The sequence below is a fragment of the Agelaius tricolor genome, unplaced genomic scaffold, assembly GCF_023055355.1.
Source record: "Agelaius tricolor isolate 1412-34295 unplaced genomic scaffold, bAgeTri1.0.p SCAF_1, whole genome shotgun sequence".
Classification (NCBI taxonomy): Eukaryota; Metazoa; Chordata; class Aves; order Passeriformes; family Icteridae; genus Agelaius; species Agelaius tricolor.
The window spans coordinates 4,676,195-4,691,906 of NW_027269261.1; the positions used below are offsets into that span (position 1 = coordinate 4,676,195).

The 15,712-nt window shown below is 40.0% G+C and overlaps 1 protein-coding gene across 2 annotated transcripts in view; it reads left to right on the plus strand.

Moving 5' to 3' along the window:
* The window catches only part of PSME4 (proteasome activator subunit 4), a 45,089-nt gene extending 30,305 nt beyond the window's left edge, over positions 1–14,784 (plus strand). For both annotated transcript variants that reach the window (XM_071451157.1, XM_071451235.1), the window contains exons 31-47: positions 452–581; positions 1,214–1,295; positions 1,595–1,748; positions 2,300–2,369; positions 2,803–2,928; positions 3,266–3,418; positions 3,837–3,941; positions 4,416–4,507; positions 4,887–5,018; positions 5,620–5,828; positions 5,955–6,040; positions 6,770–6,898; positions 7,465–7,620; positions 10,573–10,735; positions 11,547–11,680; positions 12,499–12,633; positions 13,250–14,784. In XM_071451157.1, coding sequence (XP_071307258.1) covers positions 452–581; positions 1,214–1,295; positions 1,595–1,748; positions 2,300–2,369; positions 2,803–2,928; positions 3,266–3,418; positions 3,837–3,941; positions 4,416–4,507; positions 4,887–5,018; positions 5,620–5,828; positions 5,955–6,040; positions 6,770–6,898; positions 7,465–7,620; positions 10,573–10,735; positions 11,547–11,680; positions 12,499–12,633 — 2,056 coding nt within the window. In that variant the 3' untranslated portion in view covers positions 13,250–14,784. The remainder of the gene's footprint in view (positions 1–451; positions 582–1,213; positions 1,296–1,594; positions 1,749–2,299; positions 2,370–2,802; positions 2,929–3,265; positions 3,419–3,836; positions 3,942–4,415; positions 4,508–4,886; positions 5,019–5,619; positions 5,829–5,954; positions 6,041–6,769; positions 6,899–7,464; positions 7,621–10,572; positions 10,736–11,546; positions 11,681–12,498; positions 12,634–13,249) is intronic.
* The last annotated feature ends 928 nt before the right edge of the window (positions 14,785–15,712 follow it).

Genomic DNA, 15,712 nt, shown 5'->3' on the forward strand with positions numbered 1-15,712 from the left:
TTGAATGGATCAATATCCAGGAGGACAGTTACCCTGGTCTTGGACTTACTTGCACTGGGAGCTTGATTTGTTAATATAAAGCATCATCACATCTTGGAGTTCAGCTTTTTCCTTAATTAGTCTGGCCTGTTACTGAGGTTTTTAATATTTTTTTAATTTAAAAAGCTCTGATTCTGTCTGTAATACTGTCATCAGAATAGATTCTAATTGTTCCCATAGTATTTGTGTTAAAAAACTTGTAAAATAATATCCCTATAGGTATTTTATATTTTTCCACCTGTGTGTTCCCAGAACACTGGAGGTTTCCCAAAATGAGTTAAGCTCATTGATTACAGCAGTACCATTAATTTATGTATTTCCATAATCTTTACACATGTAATCACTTCTGAGTAAAACCAGTACATAAACTTTGTTACTTACACTCTGTTTTGAATATTTGGGGTTTTTTCAGGCCCTGGAAGTTTGAACACATAAGCATTGGCTTCCTGTCCCTGCTCCTGAGGGATGACAGGATCCTGCCCCCCCGTGCCATCAAATTCTTCGTGCAGTGTCTCAACCATGACGCCATCGTGGTTCGGAAGGTGAGCCCAGGAGAAGGATTTCCTCTGGGTCTGAGCTCTTTGGGCTTTACATCAAGTGCTCATGGGGTTTTGCTGGGATAAAACACAAAAACTGACGTGGAACTCCCTCCCCCCCACCTTCCAGCCACGCACGTGTACAAAACTCCCAGTCCAAGAAATGGCAATCTTGGCAGTGCTGTAGTGTGACATGTGTAAATCTGTAAACTGTGAAGATGTGGGATGGGCTGAGTTCTTGTTTATTTCAGAGTTCTTTTGCAGAATTTCTTTTGCAGATGGCTGCTTTTCCCACCTGCAGTTTGTTATTTGAAGGGAGCCATCAATGTGTTTCGTTTGTTCTGTTGCTGCCTCAGTGAGGCTCAAAACAAACCTTCTTTTCCCCCAAAAAATTATTAAAACATTATTAAATTCAAATTATTAAAACAAAATTATTAGTGAGAGTTTTCTGGCCTGTAAAGTAATTCATGTCCTGTATCCCCTGAAAGAACCAGGGTTATTTCCTTAGTATTATCCAGGATTATTTCCTTATTTCCTTCCAGCATTCAGTGTTTTTTTTTTAGGGATGATGACCCACATCCTTCTGAGGGAAATGTATGGAATGAATACATTAATGCCCATTTTTTACTTTTCTTTAGGTGGCCATCTCAGCTGTGGCTGGGATTCTTAAGCAGCTTAAGAGACCACACAAGAAAGTGCCCATCTGCCCCTATGAAATAAGTACGTTTTATTTAATATAAGACATATCTTACATTTATCCTAAAATGTTTTTCAAAGCTTTTCTGGTTAAATTAAACATAGAATCAGGATCTTTTCTTTTCTCCCTGGTTGTTAATGTTCTAAGCAAATAGGTAAATATGATACAGAAGTAGTATAATTGGCAATTTTTCAGTTTGTGGCTTTTTTTTGCCTTTGGGGTTATTTCCTCTCCGAAAACCTTGTGAGAACCATTTGTATGTCTCCTTTTAAATTTTGATGTATTTTTATGCATGTTAATTTTGATTTTCCTCTTGGATCAGGCGGGACCCTGAAGCCTTCCAGCATCCAAGCTGGTGACAGAGCTGACAACCAGTGGCTGCACTACAACAGCCAGAGCCTACCAAAGAGCAAGGAAGCCTGGGAGTCCTGCTGCTTTGTGGAGAAAACACACTGGGGATATTACACCTGGCCCCAGTGAGTACCATTAGCATTGAGGTGGAGCTGGGAGAGTCAGCAGGAAAAATTCTGTGGGAAATAAAATCCTGGTTTATTATGATTTTTAGTTTTCCTTATAGATATGTATTTAACTTGATTGAACAAAAAAAACCAAAAAACATTTTTTTTCCTTTGTGCTCCTTGCTTGTTGTACCATTTCTGGGTGGGTTTTGTGTTGGTTGGTTTGGGGCTTTTTGTTTATTGTTTCTTTTCTACCCATTTCTCTCTATATGGGCTATAGGCATAAATTCCACATGGCTGTTAAACTGCTGCTGTTAAAATGAAATACTCATATTGGGAATTAGATATATGTGGAATATTCTATCCCTAATAATTCTGGATTGCTTGTATAGCAAAACCTTCAATAACAAACTATTCTGTTGTAAATTTTCTTCTTTAAATTTCAGTCTTTTGGAGTTGTGGATAAGTTCTATTTAATATTGAGAACATATACTAGCACATGTTATTGCTTTCTATTTTTATTTTTTATTTTAGCTTTTTATTATTTATCTTTTGTTTTTAATATTCAGAACTATGACAGTTTATGCTCCAGCTGAGCAGCAACCAAAGCTTGGGCGAAGGAGAGATGAGCTGACAGAGGTAAAAGTTGAAAGTTTGTGGGTTTGTTTTAATAGTACTTCTCCTTTCTTCTCTTAAGATTAATGTGGAGACCCCCACAAGATGCTTTTAATTGTATTTTTCTAATTCTTATTGTGTCAGCATACTGGAAGGAGTTGTTATTTTAATGTATTGCTGCTTTTCTCTCGGGGATCATGGAATAATTGTATTAATGAGCACTTTCTTGTTGCCTTTCAAATCATGATCAGACTTGAGAACAAGGTCATTAATGACAGTGGGAAGGAATGATTTTTAGGCGTTGTGGTAATTCCCTATAAAATGAAAGGGGAAATGGATAAGCAAGACATTTCTTTCCTTGAGAATGCAAATGAAACATGGGACTTGTAAAGACTGGGGTATCACTGTGACAAGCAAACACCTTAAAGCTAATCCTTTTTTTTCCTTCCTATTACAGGAGGAACAAATTATATATGATCACTTTTCTGATCCCAAGTTTGTTGAGCAGTTAATAAAATTTTTGTCTTTAGAAGACAGAAAGGGAAAGGACAAATTTAATCCTCGCAGATTTTGCCTCTTCAAGGTAAGGAGAGTTCAATCACTAAATTGCTCTCATTTTGTAGACAATTCCCAGAGCATGGAAAAGCCAAAGACTTCTGGGCTCATACTGTTGCAAAACATTGATTTTTAAAGCTGCTCTGGGTAGTTCTATTAATCCTCTCTTCTGATTAACTACTTAGGGAAACATATTTAGAGTACTGTAATGGTCTGAAGGACACTGGTGTATAATGCTCTTAAAAAAAGCAAAGTAATTTCACTTTCTGCACACTCAAACTCAAATGTTTGACAATTCTGTGATGTTCTTGGGAAGACAGTGTTTTAGATAGATGCTGAAGACCCTTTCCCCTCTTGTTTTCCAGGGCCTTTTCAGAAACTTTGATGATGCCTTTTTGCCAGTTCTTCAGCCCCACTTGGAGCAACTGGTCGCAGACTCCCACGAAAGCACCCAGAGATGTCTGGCTGAAATCATAGCTGGCCTCATAAGAGGTTCTAAACACTGGACCTTTGAGAAGGTGCTGGAGCAGTATTTTTGAGTCATTCTTGGAAGTTAAAGAGTAATTTGGAATAATTAGTTCAATTAGAACTAATTATTGAGGTCTTTGATTGCCAAACTCGGAGCACAATTCATTGCTTGGTTTGCTGCCTGTTCTTGCCGGGTGTTGGGAAAATGCTCCACTATTAAAAGTAGGAACAGTTTGATGTTAAGGAGATGGCAAAGCTGATGTGTTTTGTAATTTCCAATAGGAATTAGTGATTATGTCTTCCTTGGACTGCTAAATACTTATTGAATCCAGGCCTAGCTGTCTATGCCAAGAAATAATCCTGGGAGAATCAGTACAAAAATAAAGAAGACATTTTAATATCTGGGCTGGGTAAAATCTTGTAAAAGTAAAATAGTAAAATCTTGTCTCTTGTGTTTTTTCTGGGCAGGTGGAAAAACTTTGGAACCTTCTGTGTCCATTGCTTCGAACAGCTTTATCCAACATCACAGTGGAAACATACAATGACTGGGGCACCTGCATTGCCACCTCCTGTGTAAGTATCCCATTTATTGTCTTCTAAAGCTGGATCCACTGTGGATTAACATTCCTGCAGTGAACTGGGAGCTGTGCTGCTGGGCAGCAGGGTCAGTGATAGGTCACAAATATCTTGGGCCAATAATTATTTCACATCACTCAGCAGAACTCATTATAGCTTGTCAGCCAGAACCCTAATTAGCAAAATTCAGGCATAGTTATTCAGATATCTCAAAAATGAAACTAAAATTCCTTCTATTCTGATTGTATTTACCAATTAATTACAACTGTGTATAGTTTTATTGGGTTTTTCTTCTGTTGAGATTCATTGTGAAAGCATCCTAAATATTGCCCTTATTTAATAAATAAATCCAGGGAATGCAAAAAAAAAAAACTCTTTCAAAACTTTCCTTGTTTATAACTTATTTTATACATTATTTACGTGTTCAATCCCCCTCATTTACTTACATCTCTGTTCCCTGTTCTTTTCCAGGAGAGCAGAGATCCTAGGAAACTGCACTGGTTGTTTGAATTGCTGTTGGAATCTCCACTGAGTGGTGAAGGAGGATCATTTGTAGATGCCTGGTAAAATGAATTTGAACTGTTTTATTGTGCTGAATAGAGTAGGAAATACAGCCTGGATAAGCTGTGTTGGGAGGATGCTGTGCCAGCTGCCTTGCAGGGGAGGAAAACAAAGGCAATGCTTTCCAATCAGCTTTCCCCACACAATGGCAGATTCTTCATGATAATGTTTTTAATATAATTCAGTTAAGAGGATGGGAAGGTTTGGGGCTGGCAGAGCAGCAGTTCTGTTGTTTCACTGGGCAATTTTTACCCATCTTTGCTCACTGGAGGACACTCTGGTGCACTGACACCCTTGTGCACATTCCCAAACAAAGCCTGGAGGGGACTGGGAAAGGAGGAATGTTCTGTAGGACTAAAAATGAGCTGCTCTCATTCCCAGCCGCCTTTATGTGCTGCAAGGGGGCCTTGCCCAGCAGGAGTGGAGAGTGCCAGAGCTGCTGCACAGGCTGCTCAAGTACCTGGAGCCCAAACTCACCCAGGTCTACAAGAACGTCCGAGAGAGAATAGGAAGGTCAGTGTTGTCTGCTGCAGTTCTTGGTGGGTTTTAAATCTTCATTTTATTTGGGTAGTTAGGTAGCTACATAATTAACCTGAAAAGCATTAATGCTGCTGTAACAAAAATCAGATATATAATTTAAGAGACTTGCTTCAGAAATTCCAGATGATGTCTCTATATTTGTCTTTTCATAGAATGTTCATCATTTCATTTGTCTATTTTGAATGTTTTGGATTGGCAGGGACTTTAAATCCCATCCAGTCCCACCCCTTGCCATGGGCAGGGACAGTTTCCACTATCCCAGGTTGTTCCAAGCCCTGTCCAACCTGCCTTGGACACTTCCAGGGATCCAGGGGCAGCCACAGCTTCTCTGGGCAAGCTGTGCCAGGGCCTCACTAATTTCTTGTCTATGTTTATGTTTGACATCTCTAAAGCTCTTAGAAGAGACATTTGGTTGTAAATAACTTTGAATTGAAGATGAGCGGAAATTTTCTCTAAGTATTAACCTCAAAGGTCATCCAATTGATCTTGGATCATTTGGAGTTCAGCGGTCACTGTTCTCTGGACAAGAGTCGTGCTCACTGTGTGTTCCTGCTGGCTTTGTTTGTTTTTTTAGTGTGTTGACCTACATATTCATGATAGATGTTTCCTTGCCAAACACTGCTGCAACTAAATCTCCTCGTGTCCATGAATTTACTACCCGGATACTTGAAAACCTCAAACCCCTCATGGAAGCAGATGAAGAAATCCAGAATCATGTTATGGAAGAGAATGGAGTCGGCGAACAAGACGAGCGAACTCAGGGCATTAAACTCTTGAAAACCAGTGAGTTAAGGAGCTCAAGGAATGGGAGGGTGTTTTAGCACATGATGATTGAGCTCTGAAAATTGTGTAGCAGAGTTGTTATTATTTTTCTTCTTAATCAGTGATAGTTTCTCTTCATTCAAACAGTTCTGAAGTGGTTGATGGCGAGTGCAGGACGTTCTTTCTCTACGGCCGTCACGGAGCAACTCCAGCTGTTACCTTTGTTTTTCAAGGTACATCCTTTAATTTCTCCTTTATTGGTTATATGTTTGATCAAAGAAGGATTGTATAAATAAACTTATGTTATTTCTAATATATTTATAATATTCCCAGGCCAAGTTACATGTGGCATTGAACAACCTGCTCTAGTGGAAGATGCCCCTGCCCATGGCAGGGGGGTGAGACTGGGTCACCCTTCCAACCCAAGCCATTCCATGATTCTCTAAGGGACCTTAAGTTATTTTCTTTTGTTTCCTGACTACACAATTCTTTCTAAGCAGCTCCTGTCATTCCTCTGATTCTTATATTCTTTGAATCTGTGTCATCCAGTCTTACCTCTCTGAAATAATCCATACTTGAGTGCCCCAAGTGCACAAACATCAATAAATTACCCCACAGTAATCTATGTGTCCATAAAATAAAGGTCTATTGAAGTGAAAGTGACCTTTGTAAAGCTTTGTCTCAGTTTTGGACCTGGATCTAAAATATGAACTTAATTGGGTTTGATACCCAGAGAATAACAGTGGGGAACCAACATCTCACCAGGATATCTTGATCATTTGCTGAGAATATTTAATGTCATATTGATTGTTTTTCCCAGCTAACCTAATCTTTCAGCATTATATTGAATGTATTTTTCCTAGACAACTGCCCTTTCATAAGATTACCCTTGTTTTGAGGATTTTGCTGTCACCAGTGCTTATTTACTAACAGGGCTTTATTCCCTCCCTGCTCTGATTTAGATTGCACCTGTGGAGAACGACAACAGCTACGATGAGCTCAAAAGAGATGCTAAGATGTGTTTGTCCTTGATGTCTCAGGGTTTGCTGTATCCTCAGCAAGTGCCTTTGGTACTTCAGGTGCTAAAACAAGTGAGTGTGGTCTAAACAGCTTAAAGCTTCTTCTCATCCCATGCATCCTCTGCTTTTTATTTATGAGTATACAGTATGATTCTAAGCAAATCAAATACTGATTTAGCTCGGAAAGATTTTATTTAAAGTGTTTTAAAACACTTAGTAAGTGTATCTTGTTTAACATTTAAGCCACTTACTTTGATAACAAATGGAAGAGCATTTTGATATATTGACATTTGGTTTAGTAGTGGATCACTTTAGGTCTCCTCGTGAACATAACAGTTCAAAATCCAGTTTCAGAATGAGTCTTCAGCTAAAGAACTGCCCTTGAATCTGATTTTTTTAGGGCTTTACAATATATTTCTGTTGAACAATCTGCTTTGGAAGTGAAGCCTGTGAAAATTATTCCCTAAATAATAACTGCCTACTTTGGAGATAAAAGGTCAATGAAACAAAATTACCTGAATAAAGGAAGTTCTTTGCAACTGCCCCCAGAAGCTTTTTTCTTAAATATTGTTCACTTTGCATCAGGGGCTTGCTTTCTTTGACATTTTTGCCTTCTCACTCTGATTTATTCACTGCAGACAGCAAAAAGCAATTCTTGGCATGCCCGATACACCATCCTAACCTACCTCCAGACCATGGTGTTCTACAATCTCTTCATCTTCCTCAACAACAGCGAGGCAGTCAATGACATCAGGTGGCTGGTGATAAAACTCCTGGAAGATGAGCAGCTCGAGGCAAGTGATCCCTTCTCTGCACTGCTTTCACACCACTGTTTCTTGCCTTTGTCAAAGTTTTATGGAAAAGCTGAACATGGAAATTAATTTAGGAGGTACTTCTAGCTCAGGCATTCTTCCTGCTTTGAAAATGAGCTTTATAGGATTTGTTTCTTTCATATTCATTCCAGGAAAACAGTTGATAATAAAATATTCCATTAGTGATTTTTTAAAAGTTCACTGCTTTCACTTTTTCACAGAATGGTGCATTGCTTAGAGCTTGGTTTCAGTGCATGAAATAGGGATAATATTAATTCCACTATAAATGTGTGTTGGTAGAAAATTCAACATCCAAGGTCTAATCCCTTCCTGTGTGAAAAGTGTGTAAAACCACCATTTATTACTCTGTAGGTCTGCATCACATATAGTCATATCATATTAATGACAAAAATACTCTTTATATTTCCATCAAGAACTACCTAGAACTGAGGGCCTTGCATTAAATTATGTGAATTTAAGTCATGTTTAAGCAAAGTGAAGAATCTTTAGTGTTAACCTCCTGCCTGGCCTATCTCCCCTGCACCATCATTTTCCCTGGTGTTTGTGCAGTTGCTAAATATCAATGAAATCCTACTTTTGGATGCTTTTTTTCCTTCTAGAAGAAAGATTCTGCATCACCTTGCAATCCTACAGAAGTTGTTTCTCAGAACACTTACCTCATAATCTCACACCATTTTGAAAATACCTTTTATTCACTTGAATGCAATTTATTGAGTTACTTTAAATGTACCAAATTATCTCTCTGCACAGCAGAGGTGCAAATCCAAAAAGCCTACCTGTGTTCATAACCACTCTGGATCATGCTGTTGCCATGGAAGCTTTCACTTTTCTCTGAAAAGTAATCTTGTTCTTTCTTGGTAATAACTGACAAGATGCAGTATCCTGCTGAGTAATTCCTGTGTAGTTTTTAGATGCTGGATTTTTAAGAGGAGAATTGTTAGCTTTGACTAGGGTTTGGTGTCTTTGCTCTGTAGAATTGGTTCTTGGATTTTAAGATACTTTTTTTTATTATTATTATTTGGTACCAAGGGCCAGACCTGCTGATGATTGTTTTAATATGCACAGCACTCAATGTCTTGATAAGCATTTTTCAGATTGCACTGCAGTTTTACAGGAATGAGAGTATTTTCTCTCTGTTTAAGTAGCTCCTTGCAACTTCTTCAGTTGGGTTTGGCTCATGCTGTTGAGTGGTTTTGTTGTGATATGGCTGCACTTTTATAGACAGTGATCAGTCCCTTCTGACCCAAAAAAACCCCATAGGTGATGGAGAGATTCCTCTTGTTTTTATATTCTGTTTTTCATCACGAGTGTGATCATTTATAAATGATTTAGTGCCAGAGGTGGTGAGTGATCAGCTGCTTCATGAATGATTTTAAAGTCTTTGCTTCCAGGTGCTCCTCACAGCAAAGTGTTCCTTCTAGCTGGGTGATTAATTTAGAAATGAAAGTGGTTGTAATACAGGGAGTAGGGATGTAAATGAGCCCAGCTCTCCTGAGAGCTCGCTCACTTCCCAGCCGAGCTGCTTTGTGTCTGGCTCTTGTATTAGCACATCATGTCTCATTTAATAGCTCAGCTCTTCAGGGACTCACAATCTGCTGATAAACAGCACTGCCAGTCTCTCACCTCATCCTTCCTCCTTCACTGGCAGCAAAGTAGATCACGTTAGAATAGTACCTTGTAGAAATTTAAATGGAATGGGTCAGAATCTCAAGAGCTGATTTCAACTTCCTCTGTTTAATCATGGCAGCTCTTGCAGCTGTACTTATGGCTTTGTGAGGCTCAGAACATCATGTTCAAGGATGTAATTTATTATTATAATCTGCTGCATTGGATTCAGAGCAGGTGTTTGTGCTCCACAGAGACAAGTGTTCTGTTTGCAGTTACCTGTGACAGAATGTACCTATCAAAACTCTGGTGGCAGCATCTCAACAAGTTGATTTGGTTTGCAAGTTTGTAAATGTTAGGAGGCTTTTGTCAGAATGTAATTATGGAAAGTGGGAGTGAGTTTTGGAGGGACTCCCAATTTAAATACAGTTTTACACGTCTGTAACTTCCTGACTTTGGGAGATTTGAGGAGATGAGAGAAATTAGTAATACTGATGGGTTAGTCACTTGTTTTTAAAAGCAAGGATGAGTTGTCTCTACTTGGAATTCACTAACAAGGTGCTGTGGCTTGTTTAAAAAGAATGGAAAAGGAGATCTGTGTTTTGAATGGCTTGGCAATTAGATGAAAGCTAAATTTAGTCTTGTTCTTTAGTGTTTCTGTGTTACCCTTAAGAATGTTTTTCCAACCTGGCTTTCTGGTTTTATTAATGTAGTGCAGAGGTCTGGTACTTGAGACAAGGAAGTCTGCCGTGCTGGAGCATTACAGAACTGAGTTGTTGATAATAAAGTTTGTTTTGTTGCTTATTAATCCAGCATCTGTTGTGTCTTTCAAAGAATACTTGTGCTATGGGTAGAACAGGTTCAGCTGAGTCTCTGGAACATTCCTCCTGCCTTTTCTTGGAAAAGCTCTTCTGCTTTTGTGAAGAAGTAAATGCTTTTGAATAAAGCCTACTTTAAAACTGATGTCAATGCGGAGCCTGTTAGGAATTTTGTGAAGCAGGTTGATTATTTGGTCTCGGTCAATGTTTATTTTTAAACTTTCTAAAGCTCTGCTATTGACAATGGAGTTAAATTACATTATTTCCTTGAGTAGCAGCTCACTTTATAGCAAATTTTGTGACAGTAGTTCTGTATTACAGCAAAGCATGTTTATTAAAGAGCCATCTAATAAACTACTAATAGCAGGATAATACTTTAAAGGCTTTTGCTGAGCAAAATTTGCTCACTTGGGTTAGGGGGGGTGTGCTTGAAAGGGCAGTAATGGCATAAATAAGTGAATGAATGGTGTTATGTCCCACGTGTGGCCAGGTGAGGGAGATGGCTGCCACCACGCTCAGCGGGCTCCTGCAGTGCAACTTCCTCACCATGGACGGGCCCATGCAGACTTACTTCGAGCAGCTCTGCAAGATGAGGCTCCCCAAGAAAAGGAAGAGGGACCTGGCCTCAGTGGGAGACACAATTCCTTCAGGGGGTAAGAAAGCAGCTCAGCAGGAAAAGCAGTGTTTTGGGTAACATAGACTGCCATAGAATTTGATTTGCAATGTTGATGGTAAGAATTCACAGCAAAGGCAAATATTTTGATTATGTATTCCAATGTTAAATTAATTTCTTACTCTTTTAGAATTAACATTAAAGAGGTTTTGCCAGTTTCTGGTTCACAGAGATAAGGATGTAGATGATGAGGGATAGCAAGTTCCTCGATAAATAAAGTCACAACATAGTTTCACTTCTTGCCCACCTTACCATATATTTGTTAGCAAATAGGGGATTTTTTATTCTAAGAAAACCAAACAACAAACTCAAAGCAACCAACCAAAAAATAAACCAGAACAAAAACCGCCTTAGTTAACCCTGATTTGGAACTTTGGCTTCTGCCTGGGCATTAAATGCATCTGAGTCACAGTCATTTGACCCAGAAGTTTGCTTTCCATATTGTCCAGTAGTTCTGGGATTTGAGAAAACACACTGAATGCAGAAAGAGGGAATGTGGAGATGTCATTCATGAGTAATTCATGAGTTTCTTTAAGAGAGGGAAGCTCATTTGAAATGCTTATAAAGTGTCCAGCAGTTGCAGATTGATTCCCATTGGAAGGAGGTGTAAAAAATTAAAGATACAAGAATGGATCTGGGATTCTGAGTAAGGAATCAGAACCAATCTGGAGGTCCATAAGTTCATGTCTGTAGAACTCTCTGGATTTCTGCAGAGCTGGAGCTCTCTGCAGTGCCAGGGGTTTGTTGCTCATTGTCATTAACTGGGCTGGGTTGCTGCCCTGGTTTTGCAGACCTGGTGAAGCGCCACGCCGGCGTCCTGGGGCTCAGTGCCTGCATCCTGTCCAGTCCCTACGATGTGCCCACCTGGATGCCACAGCTCCTCATGGATCTCAGTGCCCACCTCAATGATCCCCAGCCTATTGAGGTAAAAATACAGCCGCTCTCAATCAACAGAGCACAGCTGAATACCTGTGACTCATTCTTAGTTCTCTTTTCCTAGAAAAGCATAGGAACCTATTAAGAAATTTAATTTCTGCTGCTTTTTACCAAATGACTCCTAATAGTTTTAAAGAATGACCTGCTTTTAAGTATTTTTTGTGGTACATCTGTCCTTGCTTTCAAATTTAAAGCATTAAACTGAAAGCTGCAAGAGCTATATTCATAATGAGGAATTGGGGTTTTTTCATTAAAGATGTCCCTTTTGTGCATGCCATTCTAGGAAACATCAACCTGAACCAAAACATCAGTCTGGAATTTTTTAAATGAAGTGTTATGAGCTGCCCTAGAAATAAGTTTTTAAAGAAATCATTGCCTTTAACTCTTATTGTTTTGCCCTGTCCGTTGGGTTTTGTTGACTGTGCCTCTTATAGCCAGAGGAGTGAGATGAAGAATTCCTTTGGTGTTTTCAGACCAAAAACACCCTTTTGAAACAGCCAAGAAAAAGACAGTGGGGAAAAAGCACTTGGCTTTTATTTTATAAGAATCTCTAAGTGTTTCCTAGCTCAAAATTGTAGGGCCAGGAATCCTTTTTATAATAATGTTGGAGTCACGACCCTTGTCAAAAGGCTAACCAGAACTGTGAAAATTAAAATCATGGGCTGAATTCCCCAGAGCCCTCCTGTCCTCTGGGTCTGCTCCAAGCCTTGGTGGCACTGAGCAGTTGTGTTTGCTGTGTCCACCGTTGGTTTTGGTGTGGAGCTGGGGTCCCTGGCTGACAGAGCTCCATCCCACTTGTGCTGGCAGATGACGGTGAAGAAGACGCTGTCCAATTTCCGGAGGACCCACCACGACAACTGGCAGGAGCACAAGCAGCAGTTCACAGATGATCAGCTCCTGGTGCTCACTGACCTCCTGGTTTCACCCTGCTATTATGCATAGGTGGGTCAGCTGGTGGCTTTTCCCATAAGCTTCACTCTTAGGAATTCTGCTCCAGAGTCAGGAAAAATCCTTAACCACAGGGAAAATGCTGCAGCCAAATTTCTGGTCCTTTGCATCTTCCAGTGGTTTTGGTCAGATTTATTTTGGTTAAATATTTTAAATATTGCCCATCTTTCCGTGCATCCCTGTGCTTTTCTAAGACATTTACACTTCTTTTCTTGAATATTGATGTTCCTTTTCTCCATTTTCTGCCAGTTGGCTGCCTTTTAAATGCTTGGCAGTGCCCCTAAAGTGCTGCTTTGTACTTCTGATGCCTCTGAGGACTTTACACCACCCAGTCCAGGCTATCACCTACACCTCAGGATGGGCAATGGCTGCTGCCACTCGGTTTCCTCTTCCACACCCTGGCTTTGCTGCTAGGGCTCTTCACACAGGCATGTCCCCAAAGAGTGAATCCATTCCTGGGGTTTCTCTTTGTTACACTACAAGGTTCCCATTTCTCTTGTATTGTGATGTTTTGTGACAGTATTCCAAGAGAAGCTTTAATTTATCTTTTCATATGAACAAGAGCATGAGGCAATATTTATGTTTTGAACTCCTTCTTCTTTCTTTTCAGGCTTCTCCTGGGGAAAATGAGGATATAGGAATTTTTCTGCGAAATAAAGGAAACTCAAAAGAAATTGATCATGTAGAGAACTTTGTGCTGGAAATCCTGATGCCTAATCAAAACTACTGTTAAATACAAACATAAAGACCTGGTTCTACTCAAAAGGAATTTCACCTCCCCAGGGAGCAGCCAGGGGAGAGCCCCAAGGCTGCACCTGCAGGGCCTCATCGTGAGTCCATGGCAAGACCCTTCTCCTTGGCCTGCATCACACATGAGTCTTGTTTCTGCTTCCTTGCACACAGTGACCTACACTGCACATCCCTCACCCCCTCCTTCTGCCCCCTGTTCCTGACATTAAGGATGTGCAGACCCAGAGAGTGCTGCAAACAGGAATTTCCCAGTGGAGCTCTCCAATTCTGCCGATGCAACTCCTCCCCCAGTCCATACACAGCCCTGGGAGCCTGCCTGCCTTCCTTCCTTCCTTCCTTCCTTCCTTCCTCAGAGTTTTATTTTTCACTACTGGGATTTGAGTACCATCCAGTCCACCTCAGGGCAGCATTGCCTTTTTGTATTCTCTCCCTTGTGCAAATGTAAATAGCTGAGCTCTGTGCAGTGCAGGGGTGGCAGGACGCAGCATGGGCAGCTCCTGCTGCCTGGCCAGGCCTTCAGGGGTGTCTTGACTGCGTGTGGAATAAAAAAAATCTATGATTCTCTGCATATTTTTAAGGGGGAAATGGGTGTTTCCATGTAATTAGAACCCACAGATAGGAAATGATGGACTGTTAGTGGTGGTTGAATTCACGGAATGAAATGTATGCACAGTGTGGAAAGGCAGTTTTTAACGGTGTATTCTCCTAAAGATTGAGCAAGCATATCTTGTTTGAAGATTGTGGAAGCTCTGTGTTTTCTTGCCTGCAGCTTTGTTAAGAGACTGGTATCAATTGGCTGTTTAACAAGCTGTTTAATATGTGTTACATAGTTGTAAAAGACTGTATAAATTGTAGAGGCATTGCATTGACAAAACATTGTACAGTTTGCAACCTTTTACATAACACCATTGTGAGATTAATTTGTAAAGATTCATACTTAGATGTTAATACAGTAGTGGTTCTGGCTTTTGTATCAAAACAAATGCCATTCTTAGTTTTTTAAATTATTTTCTTTAACAGAATATCTCTTTGTGTCTGAGAGGGTTTGTTTTGCTTTTCCTGTATCTCATGTCTGTGTCTCATTCAGATTTTCCTGCAACATGTGTGGCCATTTCTCAATGCTGACATCACATATTCTGGTGTGATCCATTCACAGAACGTGAGGTACATGGAAATAACTCATAAACTGGTGTGTGTTTCATCTTTTCATGCAAAACCCCCCAGGAGCACTGAGACCTTTGTGTGGCTCATCCCAGATTTCCAAGCACAGCAGTGCTCCTGGGGCAGTATTTAAGGAGTGTCAGCACACGGATGTAACCACTGTATAGCGTAGTGCCAAAATTATGATTTCAATTGTGTACGTAGTTTAAGACCCAATAAATGGACTGTTTGTAACTACTGCATCTTCCTGTATTTCTAAAGAGGAAATGTGTTGGTTTGAGACTGTAACTTCAGGTTTTTACAGTGCTTTTGAGCTTGGATGAGGCCTGTGTTTGTCCTGGGATTTGGTAATGAGTTAAGGCATCATTAAGGACTAATTAAAGATCTTGTTCTGATGTCTAGGAAATCAGCTTTTACATTTATGGAAAAATACCTTGTGCCAGGAAAACACCTGTTAACTTCTGAGAACTGGAGAAACTAGTATTTGTTGGAGAGGGTTTTGCTGATAGAATTAAATCTTTGCAAGTGATGGAATTAAATCTTTACAAGTGATGGAAAGCCTTTGCTGCAGAGGATCATCTTTAAGGGATCCTTGGCTGATGAAGTGTTCATGCAGATATTGCATGTACTGTGCTGCAGCTCTGCTGCTTTGTGCTGTACTTGGGAATCTCTTTTCTCTTTCCTTAGGGTGTAGCTGGAATTGGTTGAGCTTTCAGTGCAGTGTAGGGAATCATGCTCTGGTCAGGAGTGGTATTAATTCCCAACATGTTATGAATCAACAGTAAATTGCTTTATCCAAAGAGATCCCCCAGTAAATGCAGCAAAATATCCAAAACACGTTTCTATAGGATAAAAAACACCTGTGGCAGTGTGAGCAAACTTGTGCTGGTTGAGTTTTGGTGAGGGAAGGGCTGTTAGTCTCTTGTCCTGAAAATGCAGGAACAATTTTTTACCACCACATCTTCACCAAACACCACAACTGCATTACTGGATTTATTCCTTAACTTTCCCCAGGCAACACCCAAATCCTGAATTCTGAAATTTCATCACTGATGTCCTTTACTGTCTCTTCCCTGAAGCTGTCAAGATAAACCAACTGCAGTACCTGAATCTGGAGAGGCAGAGATTTCTAGCACAAGAAGAGAGAATTTTTTCCCCTTGG